Source organism: Macrobrachium nipponense, chromosome 43 (assembly GCF_015104395.2).
Source record: "Macrobrachium nipponense isolate FS-2020 chromosome 43, ASM1510439v2, whole genome shotgun sequence".
Classification (NCBI taxonomy): Eukaryota; Metazoa; Arthropoda; class Malacostraca; order Decapoda; family Palaemonidae; genus Macrobrachium; species Macrobrachium nipponense.
Genome location: NC_061104.1, coordinates 18,352,315 through 18,372,314, shown reverse-complemented (window position 1 = coordinate 18,372,314; position 20,000 = coordinate 18,352,315). Strand labels below are relative to the sequence as shown.

Sequence of the window (20,000 nt, the reverse complement as noted above, 5' to 3'; positions counted from 1 at the left end):
GAGAGAGAGAGAGAGAGAGAGAGAATATTGTACTACGTATTTAAGTGAGCAAAGCAATACTTTATTAATTTCAGCATTAAAATGTTAAATATCGTTTGTTTGTATGTGTTGAAGTGCAAGTTCACATATGTGCATCTAAATGTCTTCCTGGCATATCCACGTGAGACATACTTGCCTATAGCGTATTTAGATCCTAAACTGTTGATGATCTGCTTCAGGCTTCAACAGGTATGGGACAGGATAACGGAAAAGCTTTTTTCTTGAATGAGCACTAACAGGAATAGTCTTTCATGAGTCACTTGCATCATGTGAAGCTTTTTACTTAAAAGAATAAGTAGAGAAAACAATGGTTTCCAATACCATTCTTTGCGGCGCACCTTCATATTTTATTTTTTATTTTTTCCGTTTAAAAGAAAATCGGTGGATTGAGTTATCACTTAGAGTGGATGCACTTGTTGAAGAACAGACGTATGGTAGACTTAACGCACTTGTCATTGAACAGCGCTGTGTAATGCATGCCTTGTTAATCTCGGTGCACGTTGCAACTTTCATGAGAAAGTATTGCACGAAGCGAGTAATTGAATGGTTGCAAACTGTTGCCTGACTGCAATGAGAAACATTTGTTGCTAGATTAAGTTTGGATCTTTCACTCGAGAGTATCTCAGATGTATTTGACGTTGAGTAAAAGTCCCTAATAAATTTCATGTAACGACTGTAGAGTGTTTATGAATGTTACAAGTTTATTAACGTTTTCAAACTTGCCATTGCAGTCAGCAACTGCTCACAACAATTCAACAACTGTGTTTGTGTAAGCATATGTTAAAACAGTACAGTGCAGTTTTAGCGCAGCTGAGAGCAGTGGGTAAAAGAGGAATTGTATTGTGCATTTGTCTGCAGTTACACATTTTGGCAGTCCTCAAGAAGTTTAGTTTGGTTATGGACAGGTTGAATTGGTCCTCTTATGATCAATTCGTTCGCATAAAACAAATTCAGAAAATCATGTACATTGCATGCAAGCTTTTACTTAATAGAATGCTCTTATGAGAAATAATTGTAAAGAATCTTTCCCAGAACAGAATATGTCGTATGTGAAAAGTGACAATAGTTTGTAGGTTATCCGCAGATTAGATATATTTTGAAAGAGGTTTAATGTGTGAGCTGTGGTGCCAGGAAGCCAGTGGTTGTCAAAACCGCATTCATGGCAGTATGTCTGTTTGTGTGAAGACTATTTGAAATTTTCCTTAAAAAAAAAAAAGGACAGATTCTGAAGAATTTAAAATATAGATGATAGTATTACATCACAGACGTTTGTAGTCAAATTTGAGGCATCTTATTAGGAAAAAATGTCTCCTGTAAACGGGGATGAGTTTTGAATTTATTTGTTTAAATTTAAAAATACATTAAACGAAAAGACTACATTGTTTTGGTACGCTGTTTATTACTGTTTTTGTGGAAATGATGCATGGCTCACGGTAGATATGATTAAATTTCCACATGAAAATATTTCGTTGTTACCACAGCTTTTGTGCTTACTCAGTTTATTGCTACTCTGTGGAATGCGTTATGAGAGAGAGAGAGAGAGAGAGAGAGAGAGAGAGAGAGAGAGAGAGAGAGAGAGAGAGAGAGAGAGAGAGAGAGAGACTGCCTGTAAGAAAAGCATATGGAGAATGATCTGTGGTCTTTTTTATCATTAATGTTGTGTTTGAAAAAAAAAATAGTATTATTGTTTTGTGCTGTTATTGTGTTGCACATAAAAGCTTCGATGTACTCCCACGTACGCACATTGTCAATAGGCATTTTACTGATTTTCCACTGTACACCCCTGTGTTGCATTTTTAATTTCCCCCATTTACAAGTAACCACAGGAAAGGCACCTTTGAGTAGACGATCAATCAACGCCTCACTGAAACTGACGTCCTCCTTAACGATTGGTTAAAAAAAAAATTAAGGTGTATTTTCTTTTGTTTGTTGTGGTAAGTTTGTGATCACAATCTGTTTGTGTTTCTAGCACATCCAGTTGGCTGCCGGACTCACAACACTGGTGAGCTATATGTGTTTTATACCCCCCCCCCCCCCCCCCCCCCCCACCCCCCCCCCCCCCCCCCCAACACAGCCATCACCGCCACCACCCTACTCTCTCTCTCTCTCTCTCGTCCTCTCTCTCACTCTCTCTCTCTCTCTCTCTCTCTCTCTCTCTCTCTCTGTAACTAGCAACCGACCCCCCCCCTCCATCCCCTCCCTCCCTCCCTTCCCCCCATGTGACACTTGTCTGGGTAATCCCTGTAGTCACAAGAATTTTTACCGTAGATTGCAGATTTTTTCCTCCACGGTGGTTCTCTGTTAGCATACATATTTTCCTTCGGGCATTTTGCACATTCCACGTATTGTTTCGCTTCTATTTTGGTTTGTGGACATTTACATATTTTTTGTATATATTTTTTCACATAGAGCCTTCGATTTTACATTATTGTAAATTTATATATTTATATAGATATATTCAATATATATATATATTATATATATATATTATATATATATATATATATATATATATGTATGTATGTATGTATGTATATATTCGATTTTTAACGTATTGTAAAATTTATATTATCTTAATATACATATATATATATATATTATATAGATATATATATATATTATATATATTTTGTATATATATTTTTCACATAGAGCCTTCGATTTTACATTATTGTGAAATTTTATATATATATATATACTATATATATATATATATATATATATATATATATATATATATATATATATATATCTCGATTTACATTGTTGTAATTTATATATATATATATATATATATATATATATATTATATATACTTATATATTATATATATATATATATTATATATATATATATACAACATCATTATACATATCTGTATATATATAAATACCGCTCGTCCTTGCAATAAAAGTTACATGTTTATGAGAATCTGGATTACTAAATAAATGACCTTAAAATTTTCACGTTGTTACAACTTTACAAAGTCTGAAGGCTTTAGAAAAAAATGAGAATAAATATATCGTAATTGTTTGCGATCTTTTAACTAAATATTTGCCAAAGAGTATCTACTTAAGTTACCCGTAGTCAAATTCTGATGAACCTTTGCCTTTATTGTAACCAATTATTTTTTTTTCAACCAGAAACCCGAGGTCAGTTTAAGATTTATCAGCTCTAAAGTGGTCTCGTAATAAACGGCAGTGAACCGTGGAATGTGGAATATGTTTGGATGTGATCTTTGTCCGGTTGTCTCAGTATCTACTCAGTAGTTTTCAGACACTGCCCTCATTCCTTTTTTTAATGGAGATCTCTGTAGGTTTTAGTACGGGTAATATCTCGTTTTAAAAATGAGTCAAGTTTTGTGTACCTGATAAATTTGTTCTTTACCCAAATCTTTGTCATCTTTATGCTAATAATTGCTTGAGATTTGAAAATGCTCTTAATTACGTGAAGTTTCCCGCTGAAAGTCAGCTCGTTTTCTGGCAATATGTATTTCTTTATAACCGTGCAAAAGAACATAATAATAATAATAATAAATTCCTCTTGTGGCTTCGAAGTCACAAATTATATCTCTCTTTTAGTGTTAGTCGTTTATTTTTTATTTTGAGTTTTATCAGGTACACCCAGAATAAATGTTTATATATATATATATATATAGATATATATATATATATATATATATATATATACCCATATATATATATATATATATATATATATATATATATATATATATATATATATATATATATATATATATATACATATACATATATATATATATATATATATATATATATATATATATATATATATATATATATATATATATATATATATATGTTGAGTAGGTTAGTTTCAAGTACTATTTTTTTTTTAGACCCGGTGTAGATCTGTTCACTTCCTGTACCGTTCTGTCTTTTTGTAGTAATCGTTGTTTCATATTGTTCCTTGGATGGCAGACTAGATAGACGCTAGAGATCGTATTGTTGGTCGGCTGTGAAATTTCGATATTTTAAATGTTGTAGTTAATAGCACTGCTATTATTATTATTTATTATTATTATTATTACTTATTATTATTGATTATTATTATTATTAATTATTATTATTGAAGGAATAAAATCTGCATGTCTTCTCATGATATATACAATTCTCACTATAACTAGAAGATGGTATTTATGTCTCCATTTATTATTTAAAATGTTTTCAGAAGTGTGTTTGCACCAGAATTAATTGTTAGTGACCATTGATGAGTAGAATATTATTATAAACTAACAATATACTGATGATGCTTTTTATATATTTAATAATCTGTAGAATATTTGACGTTATACAGGTACTACATACTATTGAACTATTGGGGCGTTTCATTTATAAAAACAGCTCTCTAATCAGTTGTGTTGAATTTCAATATCTGTTATCTATCTTACAGATAGATAACAGGTCAAGACCTGTACATATCTTGTATTTTTTTTAGAGAGAGATCTCGAAAAGGAAAGTAGATGACATAATCCACCTTAATCCCTTTCATTTTTAGAGACATACATTTTTAGCTTTCAGGGGTTGTAGAGAGATAATCAACAAAACAGGTTTCGTGACCTTAAACGAATAGATATTTACACAACGCAACAGTATTACAAATATCTGGTCTCAGTTTGCTCTAAAATAACAAAATCCCCTGCTACCACAATTACCAGTTCAATCTGACAACCGAAAGGGGCACATAAATGTTGTAGTTTATAAGCAGGAAGTACAAGACCCACGATAAGGGTTATTCTAGCTAATCAGAAAATAAACATCAACTATTCTAACTCTAAAGGTTAGTAGTTCATAGCAGGAACGGAGTTATTTGGGATGTAGTGAAAGCAAATCAGAAATCAGCCGCTATTGAATTTTAAACGCCGTTGAATGACATTACTGCTTGCTGTAATGAATGGGTGAATTAAAAAATGCCTGGGTATCTTCTGGCATTAGTTGATTTCATTGTTCGTCTTAAGTTCAAACAGATAATCGTAGTCTATGTTTTAAAAAATAAATCGATTAGGATACAAGAGGCGGAAGAATTTATTTACCCATTGGATAGTCTCTTCCCTATTGCATTGGTGAGGTTATTCAACGAACCCGTGAGCGTGAAATAAACTCTACGGTGATTACTACCCGTATTTCACTAACTAGTAGAAAATCTGTAATACTTTACCGTAGTTCTGCAAAGACGTAGTTTACCGTGATGTCAGGCTACTTCTTATAGTAAATTGAAGGGATGAACATTTACCGATTGACTTTAGTTAGTATCAGAAACAAACGGGGGATTTTCATGTCTACTGGGAAAAAAAGCACCAATGAAGACAGCAAAGGTGCCGAGAAAATAAACTATGACTTTTGAACTAATTGTAAGTACTCTTATCCTTAAATATTGTTGTGAAAAAAAAATGATTATGACAATGGTTCTCTTGGCAAATATATATATATATATATATATATATATATATATATATATATATATATATAGATATGTATATATTATAATATTATATATAATAAATATATATATTATATATAGATTTTTGTTTTATTTTTCACTTTATTTTTAGCAAAGTAACATGAACCCGAGACGATAATGAAGTTGTGTAATGTACACTTCTAGTCAACAATGCGGAATTTGAATATAAAACTTCACTCATACTACAGTCGATTAGTTAATCTTTTAGCGACAGTTTCTCTGTATTTTGCTCTGGGCATATCTCAATTATTTATTCTCTCCAGCTGTAAATTGCCACTTATTTTATTACTGCTGGGTTATTTATCACTATTATTCATTTTAATAGTTGAGATTTTATACATTCTCCTTCATAGTTCTTAGATTTCTGTTGTCCGTGTTAATTGACATACTTCAGCGTGTGTTACTTTTTGATATTGAACTTAGCTCTTAGAATTATAGTAATCTCTTAGATTTATATTGTCCGTGTTATATGACATACTTCAGCGTGTGCTAGTTTTTATCTTTGAACTTGTAATTCTTTGCATGTTTTATTATTGTAGTTATTATTAATAACTTCTAGTAACTTTTCTCAATATGTCACATTTTGCACGTAACTCGAACGTACACAATGAAGCATGATAATTGAATATAAATTGCCATTTTTATACGGAATATGCATACTTACGATCTCATTACATCAAAGTACTCGTGTTTGCGTTTAATCTTAAATACATTTTTATAGCATCTAGATGATTATGATAACGAGCATTTAAGCTATCATGTTTATATAGCGTCTGTATAATCTGATTTATTCAGTATCTGAATCATGAGGTTGAAGAGATCTCTGAATGCCGTTATTTTCGTTACAAGGATACAGAGCATATAAGTATGTTTACATAGTAGTGTTTTGACAATGCGTACGGGTATTATCTATAATATATTTATGTAATGTAGTGGATTCACATTAAGCGTGCATTTGATGTCTAGGCCAGTCCCTTACGACGCTTCCGATTGGCTGTTAATAAGCCAGTCACATGGCTGGAGACTCTCAGTCTCGAGAGAGAGTTCGTATAGGCAGGATGTATGTTCCACCTCTCCTCAGGGATACTTGTGAAAGACGTGTCTAGGAGAGATGGAACATGCATCCTACCTGCATGAACTCTCTCGAGAGACTGAGAGTTTACAGCCATGTGACTAGCTTATCAACAGCCAATCCGGAGCGTCGTAAGGGACTGGCCTAGACGTCAAATGCACGGTTGATGTGAATCTACAATTGTAGTATCTTACAACAAAATTTTGTAATCTGTCTTATGTACTAATTTTAACACAACTTACAAATATCATATTTTATGTGTCGATCGTACTCACACTTTCCTTTGGGTTTCTGTAGGTCATTCAGAAGCCCGGGGGCACAGTGGGCTTGAGCACCAACACGAAGAGCGCTAGTTTGGGGTCCTACGCCGTTGGGGGCACGGGCGTCGCCCCGGGTGCCACGAAGTCGCAGACGGCGGCTGTCGCGCGCTCGAGGTCAGCGGCTGCTCATTCCTCGTCGCCGACGCGCCCCACCAGTGTGTCTTCACCAAGGTAAGGAAGGAGAAGACGACGACAAAGTTTTGTATTTTTTTTACATATATATTTTTTTGGATGCCTCTGATATTCAACCATTAATAGGACAAATGTTTGGGTTATTTTTTCTTTCCTGTTTTTTTTCTTTTTTTAGCCAGAGGCAAGATAGAATGGAAGGGATAGTACAAGGGTGGAAAGTCTTTTTTTTTTTTATGCCTCTGAACCATCAATAGGACAAATGTCACTTTATTTATTAATTATTTTTTTGCATATTTTTGTCATATATTTTTTTCGTATTCTTCAGAGGCAGGCTTGAAGAAAGCAATAGAGCAGCAGTTATTTGTTTTTTCAGTCTTGAGTTGACCTATTGCTTGATAGTGGCCTAAATACTTTCCATACGTTAGTGAATATTAGAAGAAGCTATTTATATAAACGCCAAAAGCACTAAGCGCATACATCTATGCGCCATAGAGACTGAGTATACTTCTGTTTTAAATCACATTGTTTAACTGCCAAAGGTCTGACGTCATTTCTGCGCAGTAGTAAGTTTCCGCAGTGGATCTGCGCACATTAAGCAGATTGTTGTCCTAGCCTGGTTTTGATTTGTACGTTGAATGACGTCAGCCCTTTTGCTCTTTTTATATTCCCTAGATGATTTCTTCAGGACATAGAGAGTAGTTCAATAGTAAACCTCGTTAGAACCTTGTGGTGGCTATAACACAACGAGGGTTGACAGTAAATAATATTCAGTAAAACAAAATGAAAAAAAAAAAGTACAACCTAAATAAAAGAATTTCTTCATTCAATAAGTTGGTTGTGTTTTCACTGTGTTCCACAGCAATTGTGCATTTTTGTCATTTTTTTTTCGTCTTTGAGTTTTTGATTTGTACATTCGTGCGGTTTTTTGTGTTCATTTTTGTTCACTTCGTTTACTTATTGACGAATCTCAGTCTTCCAGTCTTATTTGAATATGACATTCATTTCCTTACTCGATTTCTTTTAATCAGTTTTTGCATCTTGAAAATTGAACTGTCCCCCGCCCCCCTTTCCCTATCCCTTTTACCCCCTTTGGACTGTTAATACGCTCTGATGTAATGAAAGACTGTTCTGGGCATTTGTAATTTGCCATATTGCACCGTTTGCTTTAAAAAACTAAAAAAAAAAAAAGTTAAGCGTTTCTGCTAAAAGTCGTATTTTTTGGGGGACTGGTTTACCTATTTGCTTTTAGATATTTTTTTTTTATTTATTCATTGTTGTTGTTGTTGTTGCTGCTGTTGCTGCTGCTTCCCACGCTGACAAAGGCGTCCCTTTGATGTGCCAAAAACAAAGAGATGAATCTAAAGCAATAACCGATCTTTTTGTTGGTCTGACATAAATAGGTGAACCAGTCTCGTTCGGTTGCCTGCCTGGTATTATGATTTACAAGTTTTGCCATATTGGATAAGTTTGCCACGTGATAGTTTTTTTTTAATTTCAATTTTTTATTTTGCCAACGTTTTGATAACCAGTTAATTTTGCTGTTGCTTTTTCTTTTTAAATATTCTTTCTCTCTCGAAGACGTGATGTGGTCAGCATCGTATCACAGCAGAGGGCAGGAAATATCTGCAGGAAATATCTGCTGATTATCCTAAATAAATTTTTTTTTCAATCTCTCAAAACATAATTTCCACAATTTCATAAAACGTTTTCACGATGGACAAAGTCATTTTTCCAAGATAAAATATTTAAAAGGAAAAGCTTTCACACTTAACAAAATCATTTTTTCCCCCAAGATATCACGAGACACGTCCGTTGCCCAAGCAGTTTTTCTTTTTATTATATAGTACTGGCAACAACGAGAACCTTTTGAAACACACATAGCAATGACGCCTTAGCCTGCGACTGGAGGTGTGATGAAGTCACTGCATTTATCACTGTTTATTAGAGATTCAGTACCTCTTTAGTTTTTTTTTCATATTTAATATGATTTATTTTTTTTTTACACAAACGCACACCAATTTGGTCCACACACTCTTCACTCGACTGTTTTGATGCGATACGGCTTAATTATAATTGTTTTGAGACGTTTTGTCGTTAGTGAAGTATTACTTGTTTTTTGGTATAAGGTTTTCCTCGGGTGAATCAAGCGAGAACAGACAGGGGAAGCATGTGAAACCTAATTTTAAAAAATGAGATTTAGTCACTTCGACCACTTTGGGTAGCAAACGAGAGACTGTGGACTCCAGTTTTGAATTTTTATTTTTTGTATTAGTTTTTTTTCTTTTACCTCCCCCTCACAATTCATCACTGCATGCCCGAAAGCACTTTTATCAGAGAGACAAAGAAGTCGGCAATGATTTTTTTAATTTTGGGTACACGTACACCACGCGTAGGGTATTGCGGGCACGCGAGCACGCTCCACACATTTCGGCGCTGCTGCTGCTGCTGATGCTTCTGCTAGTTCAGCTGTAAGTCCGTAACATGCTCAGAAGGTCAAAAGCCTTCTCCTGTCCTCCTCAGTTAACGCCTCCGGGTGATATTTATTGCCCCCTGTTTTTTTTTTTCCTAGAGTAACTGTATCATCTCTGTTGCCTTTTGAAGTAAGTATTGTTGATACCAGCGAGGCCAGACCGAATGGGTCGCGCCTCGAATATTGTGCGCTCAAGGGCGCTCCGCTGCTGAGGGCGTCTTTCTTTGAAGAGTCGAACTCCAGTGGTATAGCCGTTCTGTATATATGTATGGTTTGTAGGTCACCAGAATCAAGAGTTTTTTTTTTTTATGTATCCATCATGTTTGGACGCTTTCACGTATTATTGTTCTTCTTGCCTAGCTAGTGAAATATTCCATCTTGGTCTACTACTTACATCCCAAATGTCCAATTTTAATGTTTTATTTTATTATTATTTTGCGATTAGAAGTTACCTTGTTCTTTTCATGTGTATACACTATATTCTCTCTCTCTCTCCTCTCTCTCTCTCTCTCTCTCTCTCTCTCTCTCTCTCTCTCCTTTCCTTCATATTGCGTCTTTGTTTTGATCAGTTTTTCGGGACGTTTTTTATTTGCATAACGGTTTCCTTTGTTTTATTGTTTTATTACCTTTTCCTGTTGTGACATCAAACCTCATGTGTTGTCAACTGGAAAGTGCTTTATTTGTTTTTCGTTCTTGATAATTTGTAGGTGAAAACAATCAATCAAAATGTAACCGCTCTCTAATACTTAAGAAGCCACATATAACCATCACTCATTGATGACTTCAAAGAGTACCGGTCGGAACTTGATTCTCAAGGAAGGAGAAATAAAGAGATATTTTAGGACATATGAAAGAGAAATTTCTTCCAAGAATACTCAGAAATTTTTATTTGAATTGACTGAAATAGGTAAATACATATTATTGGTCATTGTTAATTTTGATCACAGTAACCAAAATTAGAACGGGCCCTTTTTCACGTTTTTGGAATTATAATGGGAGTCTTTATCATGTGTTTTGAAAAGGGATAGTAACAAATGAAAGGGTGACTTTCTTTTTCTTTTGAAAAGGGAAAGTAATAGAATTTGAGAAGGAACCTTTTTCTTGTTTTTTTGAAAAAGGGAAATTAACTAAAGAAAGGGGGCCTTTTTAATGTTTTTTTTAAAGGAAAGTATCATAAGAAAGAGAGTTTTTCATTGATTTTTTTTTATTGTAAAGGGAAAGGTGGATGTCTTTTGATAAGCTGATGTTGTTGTTGTTGTTGTTGTTTTGTTGGGGTGTATTTTTTTTTCCTTTTTTGTCACTGTATAAAAAAAAGGGGGTGGGTGGTGTCCCCCAACCACTAAAACCCTTCCCTCCTCCTCCCCCATCCCGTCCCTGCCACCCCTATTCCCGGCGCCATATACCCCCTGCCCCCATCACCCCCCCCCCCCCCCACACCTCAACCCCCACCCCCACACCCCTACAACAGTGGATGATGCTTGTTGTCTAGGCCCGCGAGGCCCGCACTGCTAATCCCCCGACCCGCCCCCAACAGTGGCTGTGTGTCCAGCCCCGTCCGACGGCTTTCCGGCTTCTCTCAGTGGAAGCGAGTCGCTACCAAGTTGGGAGTCAAGTAAGTTTTCTAAATATGTGTGTGTGCGAGTGAGAGAAAGCGTTTGTGTGTGTGTGTGTGTGTACGTAGCGCGTATGTGTGTGTGTGTGTGTATGTCTGTAACCGCTGCTGCTGCTACTGCAAGCTGCAACTTTCCATTTGTTTTTTTCCCCTCTCTCCCTCTCCTTCTTCCCTCTCAATCCCGTACTCACTTTTGAATATGTTTTATTATTGTATTATTTTTTTCCTTCCTTTCTTTTTTCCTCACTCTGTGATCGTCACTTGCTCTGCACCGCCCACTTACTGCTCGTGATTCCTTCTGTATGTCTCCTCCTCCTCCTCCTCCTCCCCCTCCCCCTCCCCCTCCACTCTTTCGTATGATTTATTATTGTATTTTCCCTTTCTCTCTTGTGCACCGTCCAACTTATTGGCTCATGATTCCTCTCCACCATATTTTCCATTTCATCTTCAGGTTCTCTTAGCTTCAGTGGCAATTTCCTGCCGCTGGCCATTCGCTGTTTTTGTTTCGTAGTAGATCCTTTTAAGTCATCTGTTAATCTACTCCCATTATTGCCTTCCCCTCCCCTCGCCTTTCGCCCCGTTCCCTCCCACCAGCAAGCAAGCAAGAAAAAAGTCGCATTAAATCTATATTACGATGGTAGTGCACGATTTCCGTTCGTCTTAGCAGTTCTATTCTTAATTTGGATGCTGTATCTTGTCGTGTCGTCTGCGTGTCAGTCTCTCTCTCTCTCTCTCTCTCGTCTCTCCATCTCTCTTTTTTTTTTATTTACCTCACTTTCTTATTTCTCTTTTTACTCAGCCATCCACCTCGACTCCTCTTCTTCACATTGTATAAAAATAAAAGTTAGAATTCATTTGACTTAACTTTTAACATTGGTGTTTTTTTTATACACGTTACCAAAAAAATGTACACACGCCTAGAGACACCTAGTATGCTTACATATTTTTTTGTAGCGAGTTTTTTTTTATATAAGTTCGTTCAGTGAGGTCACGATAACCTATGATGACATTCATTTAATATCTGTTACCATTGTGACATATTTGGTGGAAAGTGAAATAACCAGTTTTTTTCTCTCTCTCTTCGTTTAACTTCGCATCATTTACAAGAGATAGAAAACGTCTCTGTTAAAAGTGCTGTAAGTTATTAATCATTATGAGCAGTAAATAGTGTGGAAACTTAATATGCAAGTGGACCATATCAGTGGAAATATGGTGGATACTTCAAGTATAATGTGGATATGCTCCCAAACAGGACAGAAACTTACACGCCATTGAAGTGCCTTTGTAAATAGGTGCAATGAAAGACCTACTACATTTTTATTGTAATTTATGTGGCACGGAGTAAAAAAAACCATTGCACTAAAGTAGTCCATACATTATTCATAAACCATATGTATGCATGTCATACATAATTCTTTACATAGTTATCATGTATGATAAATGACGCAAAATATTTTAAAGGTAGACTATACATTGCATATTCATAATTGTTATAAATAATTACTGAGACTGCTTACACATGATCATTATATCCATTGTTCATATAAAGCTAATTTATTATTTTCTTATATATGTTAAAAGTTCCTTTGTACACGAAGACAATCTCTCAGAAAGCTATTCAGTGACTACTCGACCCAGCAGTTTGCATTATTACACACAGCGTTCAGTTATTATTATTATTATTATTATTATTATTATTATTATTATTATTATTATTATTATTATTATTATTATCATCATCGATTACTCACTCACAAATTAGTTCCTCACACACAAATTAATCGCTGATGGTTCTCGCAGTTATTATTATTACGCCCATTATAGTATGACAATTATTATTATTATTATTATTATAATGATGATGATGATGATGCGTAAGCCCGGGGATAAACGTGTTGAAATCGAGGTCCTCCTAGATTCTCTATTATTATTATTATTATTATTATTATTATTATTATTATTATTATTATTATTATTATTATTATTATTATTATTATTATTATAACTTTCTATGTCACTGGCAGAATGCAGAATGTTTTAAAGACATGAATAACATTGAGGGAAATAAGATAAGTAGCCGTGGTTACTGATATCATATCTATCGCGAAGATAAGTTTACATTTATTTTCTTTTATTTTTGTGACGACCGGAAGTTGCCTGAGGCTTAATCTTTGTTTTCATGGAAAGAATGTTTATTTGTTGTTCATTTTTGTTGCGTTATTATAGCAGTGCAGTGTTGCAAGTTCTTTTGCATGGATGTTCTGTTTTATCAGTGTAACGGCTATGGTGTATATGTGTGCCGAGATGTTCGTCTCTCTCTCTCTCTCTCTCTCTCTCTCTCTCTCTCTCTCTCTCTCTCTCTCTCTCTCTCTCGCACGTTACTTACCAACGCATGCTTTTCCCTGTCCATGTGCATGTCGTCAGTGTTGTTGTTCCAAAAAAAGAAAAAAAAGACAGACGCGCAGCCATTAAATCAACATACTTGGAACCATAATAGTGTTGACAGGCGAACAAAAATAATGTAAACAATTTTAAAATATTAAAGAAAAGCGTAAGGTAAATGCGAGCGTGGTAACTAAGATGATTTACGAAGTCTCGAAAGGTGTCGGGATTACGTAACAACAGTAAAACGAAGAGCCACTTCTTGTGTGCTTAATGCAGTTAAAAGGAGGGTATGTATGTTTGTATGTATGTATGTGAATGCATACATGCATCTGTATAATGTAATGCTATATATAATGCTTTAATATATATACTATATATCTATATATTATATATCATATATATATATATATATATAATTATATATATATATAGATAATATATAATATATATAAATACTCGTGAATATATGTAATATATATTTTGTATAATATATGTATGTATATATACCTATATTATATATACATATATATATTTATATATATAATATACTATATATATATATATATATATTATATATCAGTAGAAGGATCCACAGTAATATTCTTGTTTATACAAACGAAATATATTTTTTATTTACACAAATTTATTCCGTCTGGATAAACAAGAATACTACTTTGAATCTTTCTACTGATTTCTTAGAAGCACGATACGGTGTGTTTATATTGCATAAATATTATATATGTATATATACATACATGCATACATACATGTATAAATTCAAGCCACCCGCACACGTGGAGGAACGGAACAGAGGTGATCGCAACCTCTCCAGGAGGTTAATGAACAGTAGTAAAGCCAAACTCAGTCATTGATAAACATATGACGTCATCGCTGTTGTTGCCTATTTTAGAATCATTTTTTTTTTTAAAGACATTATTTCCCTCCGACATGTCGTTGACAGTCGAGTCAATGTGCTCTCGTTTTTCGTGGTTCCTCGTCGCCGTCTCCACTGGAGTCAGCGGCGCCCATCACGAAGGGTATTGGCCAATGAAAAGGTGAAACGATGTATATGGTGTCAGGTATATGGTATATGGCATTCGGTATATGGTCGCCCATTTCAGTTTCCAGGTTCGGTTAAAGGAGATGTGGCCAGGTTTGCTATTTCCCAACCCCAACCCCCTCCACCTCCTTTGATTGGGGTGGGGTGGGGGTGGGGGCGTGCTTTGTATTTAATATACATTTTTCTATATTTCTAATTTTTACCAAAATTATTTTTTGTTGTGGTTGGTTTCCAGTATGATAATGATTATTAGAACTTGCAAGTTATTTCAAGTAGATTTCTATGACAGCCCATGTTATACAATCTCTTGACTTTTGTAACATTTTTGAACTACTGAATGTAGGTTAAACTGATTTCGCCGACGTCGTTTATACAAACTTGATATATATAAATATATATATTATATATATATATAAATATATATATATATATATATATATATATATATATATATATAATATATATATATATATAATATATATTATAATTTACATAATTATACATACATATATATGGATTCAATGTATTGTTAAAAAATGAATATTTATTTTTTATATATATGTGTATGTATATATATTATATAAATACATATCCATAATTACTCGATATTTAGCCAAATTACCTAATATGGCGTGGATCCAGAGGAAAAATCAAGTGAACAGTCACTGTTATATTCTTTAGTCGCTTAGTAATGGATAAATCTCTGTGCATAAAACTGCTACAACATTTTCTACGAAGTCCTCCTCTGTTACTTCTTGATAATGCTTTGGAATTATACACTCTCTTCATCAGCCTATTTTGGTCTGTCCTTTTACATCTAAGATTGTAATCAGTTCGACATATCTACATATCTTATTTATTGACTTTCAATTCTTTTTTTTTTTTTTTTTGTTATGCCATGCAAATAGTCCATCCCTACAGCTCTTAAATTGTTTTTCAGTCATTTTCATTCAACTTTCACACATCACTTCCGTAAAGGAGGTTTAGTTCAACACCTGGTTCATGCATGCCCTTTTTTGTTGCCACTTCAAGTTAGAACCAAATCCCCTGGAGATACCCTGTTAACCTTATTTTCCTTAGCCTATTCAGTGACTTGCCTCCTATCTCGTCCTGCCATCCTGTGTTTATTTGCACCCTGATACATGTGTTAAGCAACTTCTCTCATTCTTTCACCATACACAACAGTAATCACTGCTCCATAGTTGAAGTTTAATGTACATTCTGTTGATTTTGTCTTGGAGCTCACTGACTTTTCGAGACGAGGCAGTCAGCAGCTCCTGGTTGGATACCTACGACAAAGTAACACGCACTGGAGCCTTCTATAAGAGAAGACATCTATGTTTTAACTACCCTTTCCATTACAGTGGAAAGGTCTTAATTTTATAAATAAGTAACCTCGAACGTCGTTGAGACAGAAAAGTAAGTTATAATCGCTGATGAAGTTCATCTAGAAGAGGTCGTAATTCCGAAATTGACCCGGATGCTGGAGTTTTCATGAAATTAAATAGTCTATGTAAACAAGTCATGCAATTTCGTTTTAAACTTACCGTTGTTTTGAGCAAAGTCCATTGAATCATCGGGAATGCCATACGCTAAGCAAAAGCTATTTGAAAGTATAGTGTATCTTTAATATATCATTAATAGACCAAATGTCCATGATTAAATCCTTGCAGATAACCAGACAACTAGCGATAAAGAAATCATTTATATCGAGTATTTATTTCTGTTGAAGCGACCCACTCGTGAGAATTGGTTCTGCATATTAATTATTTATTCATTTATCATCATCAAACAGCATTCAGAATATAGGTCTCCTGTCGAATTTATACTTTTTGTTAAAATGCTGGAGAAGTTATTGGCATGCATGTCAGTGGTAGTTGACAAAAGAATGTCAATATTTCATTGCCCACCTGGAAGGAAGCGAATATTCCTGTTTAATGGAGACTTTTTATGCATAGATTATACGCAACTAATTCTCAGTTTGTACACTTACGCAATTGTATGTATATGTATATTCTTATTACATATAACTCTTTTGCTAAAGGTTACGTACATTGAAAATCGGTTGTCTGCCTCTGAAAAGTAAGTTGCCATTTTTTTTTCATAGATTTTAGCAGATTATATGAGTTGTAATTGTCACTAAAGCTAACGTTAATGTTTTTGTATATTCCGTTTATACTATGTATATTTGTTCATTTAGCGGGCAGTATTTGACGTCGTGGGAAAACTAAAGTGAAAATCTTTTAATTTTTCAAAATTGGCAACAAGAGTTACTAAAAACGAAAATCTAAAGTTGCACTCTCTCTCTCTCTCTCTCTCTCTCTCTCTCTCTTACTTGTGTGCTTAAAGACTTTTGACTGCGTTCTGTAGTTTAATTATATAGTTGACATCACTTGAAAGTGTGTTTTTTAGGATCTTCGTTTTGAAATGATCTAATAATTATTTATTCATAAAAACACACATCCCCAACATTTGTACTTTTGAGCTGAAGTATACGGACGTTAAGATCTTAGTCTCCAAACTGGTGTATTTACCGATCTCAGCTGGTCGACGGAATTTTTTTATTATTATTATCATTAGTAGGGAGATATGTATTTCTTTATATTCGGTCCGATTTTGGCCTTTTAGATCCACGGTTGTCGATAAATCGTCTTGAAACATCTCGATAGTACTTGGAGAGTGATTCGGATGCATAGTTTATTTGCAAGCGCCACCATGTTGTGGTTGAGATTAAATATACGATACTTAATCATAGTCTAATAAGGTCAGTCACAGAGCGAGAGCATTATAAGAATATAGTAAGGAATTCTGATATATTTTCTTCTTCGTAATCTGGAATTTGACTACCCCACCAGAAATTGTATAATCTGTTTAACCTTTGGTTTGCAGAAGATTCAGTAAGAGAAGTTGTAAACGGGTACATACATACATACATACATACATGAAGAGGAGAAAACGGGAAAAGCATAATTTAATTAACGCCTTGTATACGCCCCAAGTTAGGTTTCTTGATTAGCGTGGGTATGACAACTGAGACAAAAAAAAAAAAAAAAAAACTGGAGGAGTAATGTCAAAGGTGACCAGATCTTCACAGCGATACGGCCACTAGGCTAAAGGAACAAATGATAAAGGTGGGGGGGGGGGGGGTGGGGGGGGGGGGGGGGGGAGGGGGGGGGTGGTGGGGGGGGGGGGGGGGGGGCGACGTTTTATGCTGTAATATCACGCGTGGCAGAAAAGGTCAGTGGGTCACGTGGTCGCAATCATCCCACCTATTAGACTGCCAAGCTTTAACTAGGGTTTATGGCTAGGGAGTAGAAGCTGCTGCAGGTACTTTGTATACCTTGGTATACAGGTATTTGGTGTTCTGTGTGGTATACCTTGTGCAAGTTTGATTCGTCTGTGTTGGTCTTCAGTCAGTGTGTGAGTATGTGTTTTATTACTTGTTTGGGATATTGAATCTAATGTCGAATCATTGGTTAATACTTACGCCATTTTCCTCTTATATGAATATGCTTGATTGTGTGGATGGGCAAGGTGTCATAATGACAGAGAGAGAGAGAGAGAGAGAGAGAGAGAGAGAGAGAGAGAGAGAGAGAGAGAGTCTCTTTGCAAGTTATGAAACTGGTCGAATGAAAACAGCTAGGACAAGTGTGCTTTTTTTTTTTTTACCTACTGTACCTATCACTGTAAGTGTATTGGGTCATTCTGATACTGACTGATTAGACAATGTGATAAAATGTTACAATAACAGTAGAGGGGCGAGGTGTGAATGCGAGTGAGAAGCCTCGTGTGGACCTTTGGACTCCGACCAAACCACAGACACGGAGAAATACGAGTTTTTTTTTTCCGAATGATTTCTATACAAGGCTTTTCAGTTTAGAACGTTTTCCCATGAAACCAAAATGTTTTCGCTTAAAGCGAACATTTTTTTTTTATGGAACGTTTTTCAGGCGTTTAGAGGTCTGGTGTGAATCCCAACCAACATTGACGCACCACATTTCTTGGCACAACACATTGGTAATCTCTGTCATGTCATTAAGCAAAGTGAACTCCGCCACTTTTGTGTCCCAGTATTGATTGTGCTCAGTTTATTTGAGTGCGTGTAGGCTGTTGTTTACAGATTCGTAGTCGTCGTGTATTTATGGTCTGTTGATGTGTACTTTTGCTGCTGACAAATTTTTGATCCATCTTATTCTGACTTTGAAAAAAAATCATGAGGAATTGGAAGAGAGTCAGATTCATCATCATTTTCTTGTACAAACAAAAGGTTTACAGAGAACCTGTGAGATCCAGCTCAGTTATCAGTGATGATTCAAGGTGAGCTGACTCATTAGAAGCCTAATTAATCCTTGCTGTATATTTGAGTATGATGAAAAGGACAATTTCCATGTGTGTTTATGTACGTATCACCCTTCTGTGCGTCCTCCCACGTTCTTATTTGCCAGTATCAAGGGAACATGGCCTTATTGAAGAGACATTAGGTTAACGGAAGTTCATTCTCCTTATATGTACATTTTTCCCCTTTACCTGACAGTAAATATCTACCACCCACCAATGAGGATGAGAATAAGAGGCTTCATTGATGCCATTTTGGAAGAACTAGGAAAGAGTCAATTGTTTGTATAATTTTTTTAATCTAATTTTTGCATCAAGCACTTATTGTTTTCAGTTTTATTTATGAAGGTAATTTTCATTAATTTTACTTAATTACCTTGTTTCTAATTCATGACGTAACATATTGCCTGGCCAGTTCCTTGATATGTGACCACAGCTGGATGCTAGAATTCTCTGGTATATAACATCGTTGTTATCTGCAGATGGCTATGGGACATGGGGCATGCAGCTTCATCCCAAGATCCCAAGTATATAAAATGTCGAACACCAAAACCTCATTCCTTTCTTTCATCTTTTGCCATAAGCCTTAAAACAATACATAATTACATGATTTATAACAGTAAAAGGTTATAACAATGAACAGTTGAGCGGGGGTGGGGGGAAATAAGTGGTGATGTCTCTTACCTAAGTTGATGATCCTGAGTTACTTTGTTCTATTACCATTCTTATTCTTTTGTTGCTTTAAGAAACCAACTTTTACTCATTTTTTTCTCGTTTGTTGGCATACCTGTTGCGTTTTCTAAGTTGTCTTTTGTCGTTGTGTTGCGCTGCTGAAGATATTTTTTGTGTTGCTGTCTGTGAGCATGTGAGAAAATAAATAATCGGTCGGATCTGGTTTTTAGTACAGCATTGAGATCCGTCCTGTTGGCATTTACTCAGTTTGCCTTCGATTATTAATAGCCTTCCCTTGTTCCTACAACACGTCTTTCCCAATCCTTCATATAATCACTCTTCTATGTCACTTTATTCACAGTTATTTTGGAAATTATGTGTTGGTATATTGTTTTCCATTT

At 35.0% G+C, this 20,000-nt stretch overlaps 1 protein-coding gene across 13 annotated transcripts in view; it reads left to right on the top strand.

Annotated features, from left to right (window-relative positions):
- Positions 1-20,000, top strand: part of LOC135213543 (rho guanine nucleotide exchange factor 18-like) — a 1,147,377-nt gene that overhangs the window by 1,099,489 nt on the left and 27,888 nt on the right. For 11 of the 13 annotated variants that reach the window (XM_064247496.1, XM_064247500.1, XM_064247499.1 and 8 more), the window contains 3 exons: positions 2,009-2,041; positions 6,911-7,104; positions 11,070-11,147. In XM_064247496.1, coding sequence (XP_064103566.1) covers positions 2,009-2,041; positions 6,911-7,104; positions 11,070-11,147 — 305 coding nt within the window. The remainder of the gene's footprint in view (positions 1-2,008; positions 2,042-6,910; positions 7,105-11,069; positions 11,148-20,000) is intronic. The other 2 variants (XM_064247497.1, XM_064247498.1) reach the window with 2 other exon arrangements.